Here is a 15,831-nt window from a genome sequence, read left to right as displayed (position 1 = left end):
TATATATATATCTTTGGTTTGTGAAGGTGAATTAACACTAGAATTAATATAGAAAACTACAAATATCATTTTATATACTAAATTGTCATCAATGCTATTTTAGGGGTATTTTTGTCTCAACAACAAAAAATATAAAATTTATCATACTCATTAAAATCTTACCAAACAAAACATATTTTATCACAATACATTACATATCCTTACCTTGAGTTTTGTTATCAATCCAATTATTTATCCTATCCTATACACCAAACATAGCCTAAGTAGAGATATCATATTGACGATTATTATATCCCACAACATAAGAGTCATAACAAATCAAATATAAAATATTTAAAGTTCTTGTACCATATCAAATGCAAATCATAGCAGTGTCTTAAAAAATTTCTAACATGCTCTCCAAAGTAATGATATATCGAAGCGAATCGAAGCTAAGCATTCTTATATTGAATTGAAAGAATATATCATGTCGATCGAATTTTCAAATACATACATACATTTTAAAAGCATAGGCCCACTTACAGAAAATATTCAAATTTTGAATGAAACTTTGGTGAAATTTGAACAGAACTCTTTCGAACTTCGACCCAACTTTGCTTGGATTCGAATGGAAGTTTGGACAGAACCTTGGTAATCGAACTTTCAGAAACAAACTCGTGTGTTCATTTATCTGATTTTAAGCAATCAATTTTGGCACACACATTTAATATATTTTTATACTTTATTATCAGTTTGTCTAAAATATTTCAACTCAAGTTATTTCTATACTTTTATATAATGTTGAAATGATTAAGTACGTAGCATTTTTTTACATATATGTTAATTATTAAATTGAGAAAAAATAATTTGTACTATATATTTAGTAATTAAAAATTCAATCAAATAATTAAATAATATTAAATTAGAATCATACAAATATGACAAAAACTAATAAGTTCTCTAACAAATCAAAAAGTAATGAAAAAGTGAATGCAAAAAGTTATAATCTATGAACTGAATCAAAATTATCGAACAGTTTATCTCCGAAAAACATATCTGAAGTAAGTGACACAGGGGAAAAGGATGATATCTACTAAAATATGAAGCTTTGTTAAATTGTTACAAATAATAAATAAATTAGCTATAATGGTTTTGCTTAGGGAACAAATAAATATTTTACCTTTTAAAAAAATGTCTGTTGATGATCTAAACTTTTTTGGCAAAAACTTGTGTGAGATAGTCTCACCGGTCCTATTTTGTGAGACGGATCTCTTATTTGGGTCATCCATGGAAAAATATTACTTTTTATGCTAAGATTATTACTTTTTATTGTGAATATCGGTAGGGTTGATCCGTATCACAGATAAACATTCGTGAGACCGTCTCACAAAAAACTTACTCACAAATAAATTAAGTTCACATGCATGGTATTAAAAGCATAAAATTAATAATATTAAATTCTAGAATTGAACTAATTGGAAACCTACGTTATCGTCTTAAATTTCTCGTCTTTAAGTTTGATATATTAGCGGGGGTCGGCCCCCCCCCCCCCCCCCCCCCCCCCCCCCCCCCCCCCCGCCCCCCCCCCCCCCCCCCCCTCCCCTTTGTCCAAATGATCACTTCCTTGCATGCCACATGTCCAAAATATTGATAAATCAAACACGTAATTTTTTGTTAGCACTTAACTACATTAATATATACTATACCTGGAGTATTTCTCCTCTTATGATGTGGTCAAATGTTAGCCATTTGATCATTAACATATATGTCAACTTCCGTAAAAATGTGAGAGATCCACATGATCTAATGATATTGGAATAGGGAGATAAATGTTCCCGCTGTAGCATAGACTAACATTTAATTTACCGCCCTCGGGGTTTGTCAATTTTTTTAAAAAGAATTCAACTTTATATTTATCTTCATTGAGTATTGTGAAAAATAACAACGCTTCATTGAGTATTGTGAAAAATAACAAATAAATTAATAGTTTTAAAATTATAAAAAAAACTCCATTAGGTTTTTATTTATATTATATTTTATGCCCTTATGTTGTATTTATTTTACATTTTCTGAGGTTTAAATAGAATAAAATACAAACCTGATGGAGGTGTATTTAATTTTATAAAAATAGTCAAATACTGTATTTATTTTTCATAAACCCTAAGGGATGTATATAATGCTTAAATATACTTGAGTGTTTTTGTTAATACGACAATGTCAGAGGATATAGATATAAGTACCTCTCATATAAATGACTGCATGTATATAAATTTCACAATAATTCTCTAGAAAAAACTGTGAAATTGGTCATGTAAATTGATGTAATTTTTATTTTAATGACATAATAGTGACATTTGGATTTTAGTTAAACAACTTTGCTTATTTTTAAATTTTAGTATTTTTGTTCTCGCCTAGTGCTGATCTGGCCGCGCCTCTCATTGGTGACATATTCGGCACCACATCAACCGGTGTAGGGGTGGTATACCGTATTGTATCGAAAATTATATATCGTATATCGTATCGAAAATTACTGTATAAGAAAATTCATACCGATACCGTACCGAAATTTTCGGGATACTGATTTCGGTATACCGAAAATTTCGGTATATATAACTAGCATACCGATTATACGGTATACCGAAAATTTCGATACGGTATCGATATATACCGTTTATACCAAAAAAACCTTATATTTAAATTTTTTTAAATTAATTGTTTTAACATATTATATATTTTAAAAATTTTATATATTTTTTCGGTATTTCGGTATTCAGGTATATACCGAAATTTTCAAATTGCATATCGTTATCGTACCGAAAAATTCGGTATTGTTACCGTACCGTACTGAAATCTTCGGTATACCAAAAATTCGGTATTTTTTAGATAAGATAATTTCGGTATACCGAAAATTTGGTATATTTTCCCACCCCTAGACCAGTGGGGGAGTGAGAAAATGACCAAAATTACGGAAAAAAAGATTATTGCATAAATATCAAAATTTGATTGATTATATTGATAACGAAAAACAAAAATATACCAACTTACATGATAAATTATGTTATTGTTCCTATGGTGTAAGTAGCCAATTACTCGAAACGTGAACAATCCACCTCACCTTGAATAATATATAAATGTAAATTAATTTTACCCACTTTAAAATTATGAATGGTATTTTTTTTAACGCACGAGTAATTTTAATCATTAAAATTGTTTTTAATATTATCGTATATATATTAATTACTTTTGATTTTATTATCGCCTTTATAAATATTTTTTATTTGAGTGGTCCCTAAGTAAGTAATTTTTTTTCCTTGATAAAGATGGGCAATTCATGAGGATCATAACCATTGGGGGTGTGGCTCTTAATTCTTAATATCACATGCATGCCAACCCATGACTTATATTAGGTGGCTCTGATAATAATGTTTTGAAAGGGATGCAATAAATTTTATCGACTTTATTAAAATCTTCTAGGTTAAATTTAGGGTTTTTGAATGATTACTTCGATGATTTCCCAATCTATAAATAACTTTGAGATATAACTCGATCTTGTAAAAGTTCTATATATCTGAGTTCGATTGCACGAAAATATTAGTCGAATTGATTTGAAACTTGGTTTATTTGTATAAAAATATGGATTTTTAATCAAATGGCATCATTTTAGTTTGCAAATACCATGGAAATGACATGGACTTTGTTATAATTTATGGACCAAAATACTTTAGAAAACATAAATTTAATCTAGAACAAACAAACAAAATAATATTTGGAATATTAACCGGGTTTTTTTTTTAAACATCGGTCAACTATTTTTTTAAGAAAATGACATTCTCAAATATATTTTGAAATGCACTCGAGGTGACTTTTTTCTAAAAAAAAATTATATAAAAATGGGATTTAGCTAAACTAAAATCCAAATAAATTTGACTTTTGGACTTATCCTACTTCTTAATTATTATTTTTTTTTCAAAATTCGTTCACTATTGTTTCCAAGGGAAAATTGCTTCTAATTTTTTCCTAAGTTCACAACAATCCCAAGATCAAAAAAGTAACAAATTAAATAAGACCTAGCTACTTAATAAATAACACTAGTTCTGCATCCAAACCGATTTTAAGTGAAAAAATAATAATAAAGGCATTTTCTTGGCAGTCGAACTTAATAAAATCACAAATATCTTTAATAATTATTTTCAATTTTAAAAAAAAAACTCAAGCTATATCCATATATTTTAGGGTATTTTATTTGGGCTTATAAAATACATTGTTTAATTTCTTCTGATCCATATTATTAGAAACATTAATTTAATATTCGAAACACATAATTTGGTTTATCCCATGACCAGCCGAAAGAGGAAGCGATTCACATGTAATTCCCCCTTTGTGAAGGGAAAATGTACACAAAAATTACATGTAATTTTCAATAGCAAGACTTTCGTGACATTGCTATTATCTATACATTTTCCTCACCATAGTTTCCATTTTTCTCTTCTTCATAATCAGTTGTAAACTCAGAAATTAAGATGACACAAAGCGATGAGACGATTTAATATAATTACATCGAAAGTGATCGACCATCCAATTTTTTTTTTTTTCAAAAATATTTATCAAAATTTTATTTCAACCATTTCGACCATTCTTATTAATAATCCATGAATATTAGGAACTATGATTCAAGAAGTAAAATCACAATTTTTTTTAAACATGTGAGATTCGAAAACAAAAAATTGTGATCTGGACGAATTAAATATATGTGTCTCGTCTTTGCATACAAATTTATTTTTTCCGGCGATTGAATGGTTCTGCGTACAATCACCTACCGATCAAGTCAAATGCCTACAATTTCTCGGACCTTGGCCGAAATGTTACATTTTTCAGAAACACACATGTTATATATTAACACACAAACACACATGTTATACACATTATATATTTGTTCATAATATTTATATATAAACACACACACATGTTCTACATATATAATTATATATTACATAAACAGACTTCATCTCTNTGACGATTATATTTTTGGAACAACCAATGATCTTTGGACAAATAGTTTCAAGAAACCATGATTGGACTGGCTAAAGAAGGTCCATGGTGAGTGGCATTTTTAAGATACATTTGTCTTTTTTCTTATAAAAGAAATGTTTTATTTACACAGAAGACAAAATTAATCATTATTTTTTTGCAATAAATGATCTATTTAATATAAATTTGTACAGTGGGGTTTGAACAATTTGATAAAATCCCTATCATTTGCCACGAATTTATTACATGATGTCTCCGTTAGTTTAAATGTTCTTATATGAGGTCGGCATCTCTACTAGCTAGCCACAATAAATATGGTTACAAGTGTAATATTCAAGATCGATATATATATATATACATATATATATATAATTTTGTTATTATGTCTAATCGTGCTCGTTTTTGGACATAGAGATGAACACGAAAGTTATATATATATGTATTATAAATGTGAAATTTACGCTTTGAAATTTGTATGCATGATCATATTTAATTTTTAACTGATAAAAATTGAATCATCTTCGTCCCCTTGTCGAGAGTAGACGAGGTATGAAAAGTCAACTATTCACACACTTATCCACATTTAATAATTAATGATAATGACGGACAATGCGATACTTTTTTAAAAAAATTTGTTTAATATAGAGAGTCTTATATATTTTTTATTCGCGAGATCTGCAAACTTTGCTTTATTTATAATAAAATATAATATTTTTGGTATAAAAAAGTAATATTTTTAATGGGTCACTCAAATAAAATATATGTCTCACAAAATTGACTCGTGTAATCGTTTTACATGAGTTTTTGTGATTATATTAATGATGTACAATGCCCGTGAGATATTTTAAAAGGTAGCAAGGTGGTTTTGCACACAAAAAATTAGCATATTTTTTAATTTGTGATTTTCGATTAAAAAAAAAATTCCGAAATCCTTACTTATTAATTGATATAAGAAAATACAAACACACAAATTTTAAAAATTAGAGACGAATTAATGAAAGAAAATAAAAAGTTCACCAGGAAACCATGTCTCACATTGTTACAATTGTTAGAAAAGAAAGATGAAATAGAAACTTGTTGAATAATAAAAGAAAAAACAAACAAGCAAAAGCTTAGAGATCCAACTTTTTGGAACCCTAGCAGAAAATAATTAGCTTCTGAAATATCTTATCGAGATCCTCCCATACACTTGGCTGCGACTAATTTAGTAAAAGAGATCAACGTGTAGCTCAAATTTAGAAACACAGACGGTTTTTGAATCAAAAGTGGTTGCTTTTTTTTTTTTTTTTTTTTTTTTTTTTTTTTTTTTTTTTTNCGTGTGTTCTCCCTAGAAAATTGATGGCAACTCCAAAACTCCTTCAACTTGAGTACAGCTTTCTTCCAGCAACCATTTCTCAAGAAACGACAATGGAGGATTGGTTTCGATCTTCGGCTTCTCCTCGTGCATGAAATGAAGCTTTTCTTGATCAGTCAATCCACTGTTTTCAGAACCCTTTTGGCTAGAATCACAAGAAACTGATTTTTCACAAGCCATTCTGTTCAAATTGTGATTATAGGACAAAATACATTGCAATTCATCGCTATGATTAATCATCCCATTAATCCCTTCATCATTCTCAATTTGAGGCTTGTAACACTGAATCGATGCAGGAACAGTAGCAGCAGCAGCAGCAGCAGTAGTGTCGCATTCTGCTGAAATATCACGATAAGTTTTGTCGTGGTTATTGGGTTGGAAGGGGGATGTTCTCATCCAACCTTCCAAGAGTCTTGATATGTTTTCAGCACTCGAGGCGTACACCGAAGAATTCGGATCAGTTGTAATGAGGCTAGAGTTATACTGAGGCTTGCTGTTGTCGAAAACCCTTTCATTGTTGAATTCATTCTTCGGCGCGAAATGATGATGATTATAAGAAGTGGAGTTATGATGATCAGAAGCCATTTGGAATTTCTTGAGCTTCTTCTTCAAGTGTGTGTTCCAATAGTTCTTGATGTCATTATCTGTTCTTTGAGGCAAATATGAAGCTATAGCAGCCCATCTATCCATAACAAAAAAATAGAAAGAAAATCATATAATTAAATTGATCCATCAAGTTGTTATACATGACGAATCATAGAGTAAAATGTATCGATCACAGAAAAAAGCACGTCATAAACACAGTTTTAACCACAAAATACATTGATTACATAAAAAATATCTGATCATTGAAAGCCAGATCTTTTGCTGTAACAACTTCAGAACCAAGCAAAACAACTCGCGCGGTTATATATAAACTTACTTGTTCCCCAACAAAGCTTGAAGATGTATTATCATCCCTTCTTCATGTGGGGTGAAGTTCCCTCTCTTGATCCCTGGTCTTAGGTAATTAGTCCACCTAAGCCTGCAACTCTTGCTGCACCTCAACAGACCTTAACAAAACAAAGAAAACATATTCACCGTCACCCTAAAAAGTAACATGATCACCACGATTTTGAATCAGACGAGAGATTTCATCGCTATATANCAAAAAGAAAAAAGAAAGAAAATCTTATATAACATTGATCCATCACGTTGTATAATCAAATATCGCAGAGAAAATCACATGATAATTAAACACAGTTTGTACCACGAAGACCATTGAAATCCAGATCTTTTGCTGTAACAACTTCAAAACCAAGAAAAAAAATAATTACACGCGAACTTACTTGTTTCCCAACAAAGCTTGAAGGTGTATTATCATCCCTTCTTCATGTGGGGTGAAGTTCCCTCTCTTGATCCCTGGTCTTAGGTAATTAGTCCATCTAAGCCTGCAACTCTTGCTGCACCTCAACAGACCTTAACAACACATAGAAAAACGTACAAATTCATTTCCACCAACCCGTAAAAGTAACATGATCACCACGATTTTGAATCAGACGAGAGATTTTATCTAAGAACGTATGTATTGCTTTCGAAATCATACTGTATATATATTGTTGAAACTTGAAAATGACCAAGATTTATAAGTACCGGTACTGGTAGGCACGGATCTCCAATTTCCAGGGCCATGTTCTTGAATATAAGACACCAAGATAATGTCTTCTTCAGGAGTCCATGGACCTTTCTTGATTCCAGCCTTTTCACAACATGGAGGCCTTACCATTTTTTGGCACTTTACCTTTTGTGGTAAGAGAAAAACTTGTGTGAATGAAACTTTCTATACTGACAAAAATCTAAGTGATTTGTTTGTTCTCTTGCTATTTATGTTGTGACATAGAAAGGGCTATGGTATATATACTTCTATTCACATGGCGTTGCTTGCTAGCTACTAGGTAGATATGATCACCGGGGTGAGTAATTGCAGTCGTCCACTGAATTACAAATTATATATTCAAAATTTCAATTATTTAATATCTTTAATTAACATCTGAATTTTGATCAATTACTCTTTATTTTAAAATGCTAGCGAAGAACTTTAGTGTCAGAAGAGTTACAAGACATCGGTCGATTTTTCAAAAATATTGTTTGAATGTATATATTATATGAATTTTATGTACTTCCACCACGCGCCTTATAAATTTCAATAATCGAGTTGGATCTCGTTATTTGCCTCCAATAAGTAAAGCGAAACGACTTGACTCTAGATCATTATAAGATTTTTCGAACTCAAGATTGAAATTGCGCGCATTTCTCCATGGAACTCCAAAAAAAAAAAATTCTAAAACTTACCTTGAAGCTATTTATTTCTAAACATAATGATATGACTCGTATGAACGTTGTATTTGCTAATACATACCAGAATCGTCGACGAAAACGAGGTCGATCGGAACTCATAATTTGAGTACCCTAGCATGTTAAAAGGAAAAATAATTTGTCACGAGCCAACCTCGAAAAGTACTCGAGCTTCATATATCATGTTGAGCTAACTCAAGCTATTTTGTTTTAGTTAACTACTCATTTACATGTCTAAATGCATACCAAGTGAAAATACGAGGGTTTTGTTACAATAGAGTTTCGAACGCGAGATCTCGTCCTAGCTCGTCTGTGCTCTTGGCTTGATCTTCCACCATGATTTTTACTTTATTTTTTATTTTTCCGTTTCGGTTGATGTTGGGGGCGCGAAGGCTGAGACGGGCTCTAAGCGATTTTGTTATTTTGAAGCATATGGTGGGTAAAAAAATGAGGTCAATATGGCTACCCCAAAAAAGTTTTAATGAGTTAATTACTTTCCTATTCAAGAATCACGTGGTGGCACAACAGCTATTTATTTTTGTGTTGGCCTAAGTTAACTGTGCGTTTGGGCCTTCATTGTTTCCGTCAGTAATTGAAACAATTATTTTGTCAGTTGATATACTCTACGCTAATTTATTTGTACTTTCTTCTATCAATCAGGCCCCCCCACCCCCCCAACCCCTTTCACACTGGGCCATAGATCATGGGAAACGAGAGATATTGATTTTTATTTAAACTAAATAACAATCTTATTTATATATATTAAAAGTGTAATTAATATTTAATTTATAAATTTTTTTTAATTAAAATATTAATAATTATAACAATTTCGATCAAAATAAAATATATGAAAATTCAAGCAATCAGATTACAACTAATAATGAAATATTATCGCAGATAAATCAGAGAAGAGTTTAAAATAAAACAGAGCATGTTTCCCATCTCTTCTCGAGAAACAAGTGGGCTCTTTCTTTGCAAAATTGTGCTCAATTTCATATGTGAAAATTCCACCAAGATCCTTTTGTTAGTTGAGAGAAGAATCCGCACGAATCGGATTTTTTGAGGAACGTATCGATAGAGAATTTGATTTGATTAGTTAAAAGATATTTTTGTAAGATTAAATAATATTTCACCGAATTGGTTGCAAATCATAGTAGCTTAGATAGATAGATAGAAGATAAAGATTTATTAAAATAATTTTTGTATTTTTTTTTTTTTTGGAACCTTGTATATAATTTTCCATTACGTACCAGTATATTATGGCAGTTAATGGCGGTTGTTGAACATCAAAATCCACCCATTTTGGTTTGATTACCTAGCAAGGCCCATGTGTATGTATAGTACAAGTTTCGTTCAATCAAATCATAAATTTGGTAAAAATAAATGATTTTATGTCAATATCATTAATTTACATTATATAAATTTTTAATCGAGGGAATAAATTCTCCCTTGCTAGGTCTACCCTATGTTCATTATATGATAATTAATTAACCGACGTTGGCATAATCACATTCATATCAATTTGATAATCTACTCTTTTTTTATAAAATATCTAGTGTTGAAAAGTAATAAGTCCGATTCTCATGTGTTACAAAGGATGCAATCGTAGAAATAAGATTTTTTAGGAGCAATAATTGAACATGTTAAGAAAAGGATCGAAACATGTTTCGAATACATGATTTAAAATATTTGAATCACATCAATATTTTGTAAATCGAAAAAATGTTTGATCCAACGTCATGTGTTTTTAAATTTTTTCTTTTCATTTGTCTCTGAAAAATTACTTTATATAAGTTAAACATAGAAAAGGATAGACGTTAAATGTCATTTCGTTTACCTCGAGAATTGTATCGCTCACAGCTTGGAATCGATATTCATAAATGAATGAAATTTGGGGGAAAAAAATTAAATCACAGTTTTTTTTTAGAAAAATTCAAATAACTTGAAACAACCGCAGATTCAATTTAAAAAATCCAATTAAACCTTTTTTTTAATTATTATTATTTTATTAGTGTATTACCGGCTAAAATCTCAGGTCAGTACCAATTGTTTGGGGTTGTTCCTGATTTAGTCCTAAACGAATTTAATGAGCCAATTTAGTCCCAAACGTTTCAAAAGTTTTCCTAATCCGATTTCTCCGTTAATTTGCGATTAACTAAACGGAAAATAAAGATTTGTAAATCACTTTATTAAATGAAAACTACATGTGTTTTACCCTATATCACAACAAAATATAAGAACAATTAATGATTTCACACAAGCAAACAACATAATATATTTTCACGAAAAAATTTTAAAAAATGAAGTTCATCATTTACGAAAATAGAAGTATACTGAAGTATTGTTTTGTTTTACTACCAAAAAAATTTGTGACAAATTAGATAAAATGATGCAAGGTTGTGTTAGAGAGGGAGAGAAATGTTTTACAATTGTATTGAAAACCATAAAGGAATCAACATTGGATTTAACATCTTCATCTTGCTCTTCTATATCTTGAACTCTGGATGCAGCATCATCTAAAAGACGCTTGATTTTACCGATAATATTTTCGGCTGCTAATAAATTTCAAGCAGTTAGCTCAAGTATGTAAATCAAATATTTGAACAATTAAAATAAACTAGAATTGCCCATCATCAGGCATACCAAACAGGGCTGAGGGAAAAAAAATTAGCCCAATTTTAAGCTAATATCTCTATCAATGAATTCATGATACTTCGATTTCATGTGCAAATAAAAAAAATTTGTTACCAAGAGTAATTGCGTACATACCTTGAGATGATGACAGAGAGATATCGAAGAGCAATTGGGGATTTTTGGGGATTTTTAGAGCGTAGAGAGGCTAGGAGATTTTTGAAGATTTTTCATTTTATAAATTGATTTGCAAATCTTTTTCTTTCGTTTAGTTTGACCCAAATTAACGGAGAAATTGGATTTGGAAAACTTTTGAAACGTTTGGGACTAAATCGGCTCATTAAATTCGTTTAAGACTAAATCAAGAACTACCCCAAACAATTGGAACTGAACCGAGATTTTAGCTGTGTATTACCTTTTCATGAAATATGTTTGGGTAAATTCATTTATTAAAACAAAAATTTGCCGAATGTATTTGGAAAATATATTTTCGAATAGCCGTATGATAGTTTTCGTCAGCAAATTAATTTTGAGAAGTGATGATGGTGTATTATAAATAAAATTTTAATCATATAATAATATATGACCAACTAAATGTTTAATCATTTAAAAAATTTCATGTATCCATTATTTGCATGCGTGAATATAATTCACTACTTGGCTCTAAATGAAATAATAAAAAATTTATAATATACAATGATAAATTGAAAGATACGGATAATATAATTATTTTTAACTTTAATTATTGTTAATCTCGAATTGAACGCTCGATGAAATATTGATATGAAGTCTTATCATTCGCACACGTGTAAAAATAAATCAAGTTTTTTCCCTAGAAATCAGGTAACATCGCTTTTTCTTTTAGACGAAGGATTTCATCGAGAGGCGAAAAGGTATGGAACATTCCATTGGTGTTTGTAACAATTTTTATGGTGGTTTTGTAATTTTCATCTTTTTATGGGATCTATAGGAGAAATAGAATCATTGCAAGCTGGATCCGAGAGTTGGGCCTATTGGTAGACCAGAAGGATTTGGACCGATAATCTTGTCATTTTGGCTTCTACTTCCAATTATGAGAGCTTTTATTTTAGAAATAATAAAAAATTATTAGAATATTTCTATTACCCTTAAGTTTTAGTGATTAACAAAATAAATAACATCAAGTTGTTTCATGATCCATCTAATCTCTTTGATGTAAACCAGCTTTTTATACTGCTGGATAAATTTAGGCATTTCAATCCGTTTAGGAGTTCAAGCCGTTATGTCAAAAAATCAAACTACCTGCAATAGATCATCTGACAAAACTGTCGGTCCGAAAATCAATTGTAGTACAAAGATTCAAACCATCTTACTCCCACCATATTTCAAACGGACAGTTTTGAACATTTCAAGGAGGATGTTGCAAGTCATTCAAACAAATGCTGCAGATGAAAAACACAGTATCCTACCAAACCCCGAAGTGATAGAAATTATCTTATTTGGTCTACAGTCTGGCACCTTTTCAAATATCATGAGCTTAAAATTGCAAAAGGAAGAAGAACATTAAAGAGAATTTACTGATATGTACGGTGATTGAAAAAAAAATTTCCATATTGTCGGGATGTAGTACAGATGATCGTTAAAAAACAAATCCGACCATTGAAGCTTTTCAACTATAAATATGCAGAACATTCAAAGTGAAGAACGCCGGAAACTCTTAACAATCAAGTCTAACGGCCGATGAATTATTAAAATCTACTATATGCATATTTTCAAATCGTTTGAGCATACTTAACAACTTAAATTGCAGACTCCTCAACCAAAGCACAAGCTTACCAAGTTAATTCAGATCTTCAAAGCTCAACTTGTGCTACCTCAACCAAGTCAAGCCATTAACAAAGCTGACAGTTGGGTCATTGTTACTTATTGTGTTGTCTGGTGAACCAATAGTCCTTAAACATCTAGGTTTTGTAAAGTGATCACTAAGAGTTTTAATTTAGGTAGTGTGATAAGTCGTAACTGAAGCGAGATATTACAAGATATTGTAAAATCAAAGTCTTTTAGTTGATACTTTCCTAAATAGAAGAAGGTGTGACTTAGGAGTTTTATTTCCAAACATTCATAAAAATATTGTGTCATTTACTTTTGCACATTTCTCCATATTCAAGTATTTTATTGTTTCTTGTTAAACTACCAACCATTTCTTTATCTCTAGCCAAACTTGACCTTTTTTCACTTACTCTATTTTAAAATAGTTCAGTAAAATTATTCGTTCAAGAATAGTTCATACTATCTTAAAAAAACTGTTAAGAATAGTTTAAAATTCAAAAAAAAAATTAAAAGAGTTTATTCAGTCATCCATATAAACTCTTACACGATCCTAACAAGTGGTATCAGAGCGAGTTTTTTCTTCAACTCCGATAACTACACTTTCAAATGTAATTGTTTAACAAGATTGTCATGTTTTCGAAGGAAGAATATGACGATTGAAAAATCTGAATGCTGACTCATATAGCAACCCAAGATGATGACATGTAGTATGTTATCACAGACGGTCCAATGAAGATTTTAAAAGCAATTAAATGCAGTCATTGTAGTATCTGATGGTGTTCCAAAGATAGTGGAGAAGCATCGGTCTGAGTAGACAACTGAGGACAAAAAGAAAACCAACCTCGACAATTTGGTCAATGATATTTTTTACAAATCTTTAGATAAAGATATGTTTAACAAAATTAAAACTAGTTCCATAGCAAAAGAGATTCGTGAGAAGTTGACCCAACTCTGTGAGGGCAATGACCAAGACCAAGGAGAACAAGCTAACTGTTGTCATCCAGAAGTTCGACAATGTCAAAATGAAGCCCAACAAAACTCTAAATGAGTTTGATGAACAGTTTATCTTTATCATTATTGAACTTTATTCTTTAGGTAAAAAATATTTTGGCCGTGAAATTTCTTTGAAAGTAATGAGAGCGCTTCCCAAAGAATGTGATGCAAATACAGTGGTCATGAGAAAATCTAAAGACCTCAACAAACTAGAGTTGCGTGATTTGTTTGTTGACCTTAAAATTACAAATTTGAGCTAGGAATTAAGACATAAAAGGAGTCATCCACTCCTCAACCCTCAAACCTCTGACCGCCACAACATCAACTCCAACAATTAATGAAAAAGCCCTCAGCTAGGAGAAAAACTACTGACCATATAAGCAATGAGGCTATTTCTTTATTTGTTAAGGAATTTGGCAAATTCGTGAAAAAGAATCAGGCCAAATTCAATTCTTTATCATAAAATAGATTAAGCTAATTAAAATCAAGTTTACTTTAATTGTGGGAAACAAGGTCATTTCATTGCATTTTGTAATAGACAATAGACCAAATAAGGTTGAAAAAAACCATTTGAGAGACGACAGTACAAAAAATTCAAGAAGAAGAAAGATCAAAGAGCGATTGTTGCTGAGGACATCAAAAGCAAATGGTCCAATTCAGATTCAGAACAATCTAGTTTAAAGAACTTATCAAATGAAAATGATAATGAGAAGGTTCAATGTCTCATGTCAGATGTTGAGCCGGATATTTCTGAAGTTGAGCTGAAAACTGCAGATGATATGGTATTTAATTTTGAATCAGGTCAATTTACACATGAATATCTTGTCATGACAGTGGATGACATGGTAGATGAGAACAAAAGGCTCTCGCAATTATTCCATGAAGACAAGACATAAAGAAAAAAATTGAAAGATAAGTCAATCAATTCTAGTTGTTTGCAGCGAAATGGGGTTGACTGTCTGAAGTAAAACTTAATCTATTAGCGGTTGAGAATGATGATATGTGGAGAGTGTTCCAATCAACTTTGAATGAAAACAAATGGTTGACACTTCTAGTCAACTCTAGTAACAAGTCTTCTACTTCCACAGAGAAGATGCATGAGTTAGAAAAATAAGTCGGTGATAGAACTGGGCTAGGGTTTGGCAATAATGAATGCAATATTTATGAGGCAAGTACTCAATTATGTCTAGATAAGGGTAAGTAAAAATGATTAATTTTTTAAAATCCAGCATGATATATGAACATGATCAGCCTGAAGTTCAAACCAATCGGGATATAAACTTGAGAACAAAGACATCCATTGTGGCTTAGTGATGAAACTTAAAATTAATAATTTATTATATGTTAAAACCTATATTTTAAAATTTAAGTTTCATTAAAATTATAAAATTATGTTATTTTAGTATTGTGTGCATATATTTAAATGTCTTACTAAATATGTTTTATTTTCAGGTTTTCTATGTGTTGGTAAAATAATGATAACTCAAGCTAGAAAATTCAAATGGAGGTGATTTAAATATTTTTGGAATCCTTGAGAAATTATCTACAACTTTGCAGAAGACATGATTGCCTAAAAAGTTGGTTAAGATGATCAAATTGTGAAAATATCAAAAGGAGGACAAATTTACTTTCACCATGACCAGCATATAGTAAAAAAATCATAACTATTTCAATATTTAACCAAATGAGGTGAACCAAGTGGC

The 15,831-nt window shown here is 30.6% G+C and overlaps 1 protein-coding gene across 2 annotated transcripts; it reads right to left on the bottom strand.

Annotated features, from left to right (window-relative positions):
* Positions 1-6,002: 6,002 nt before the first annotated feature.
* On the bottom strand, positions 6,003-8,235 carry LOC140982483 (transcription factor MYB60-like). Of its 2 annotated transcripts, none has more exons than XM_073449023.1 (3): positions 7,994-8,235; positions 7,690-7,819; positions 6,003-7,043 (listed from the first exon to the last, which is right to left on the bottom strand). In XM_073449023.1, the coding sequence occupies exons 1-3, from the start codon at positions 8,124-8,126 to the stop codon at positions 6,335-6,337; spliced, it is 972 nt and encodes a 323-aa protein (XP_073305124.1). In that variant the 5' UTR covers positions 8,127-8,235; the 3' UTR covers positions 6,003-6,334. The 2 variants fall into 2 exon arrangements, with proteins under 2 accessions (XP_073305124.1, XP_073305117.1); XM_073449016.1 differs by lacking the exon at positions 7,690-7,819 and adding an exon at positions 7,284-7,413 and having other exon boundaries at positions 7,994-8,234.
* Between the last annotated feature and the right edge of the window lie 7,596 nt (positions 8,236-15,831).

The sequence above is a fragment of the Primulina huaijiensis genome, chromosome 1 (assembly GCF_012295235.1).
Source record: "Primulina huaijiensis isolate GDHJ02 chromosome 1, ASM1229523v2, whole genome shotgun sequence".
Lineage (NCBI taxonomy): Eukaryota > Viridiplantae > Streptophyta > Magnoliopsida > Lamiales > Gesneriaceae > Primulina > Primulina huaijiensis.
The sequence above is the reverse complement of the archived record's forward strand: the minus strand, read 5'-3'. Positions and strand labels throughout refer to the sequence as shown.

Excerpts from the sequence above, each read along its gene's own strand:
- LOC140982483 (XM_073449023.1), bottom strand. The coding sequence starts at position 8,126 with ATGGTAAGGCCTCCATGTTGTGAAAAGGCTGGAATCAAGAAAGGTCCA. Across the intron at positions 7,820-7,993 it reads ATCCGTGCCTACCAGTACCG|GTCTGTTGAGGTGCAGCAAG; the intron begins GTACTTATAAAT and ends TGTGTTGTTAAG. Across the intron at positions 7,044-7,689 it reads CAAGCTTTGTTGGGAAACAA|ATGGGCTGCTATAGCTTCAT; the intron begins GTAAGTTCGCGT and ends TGTTATGGATAG.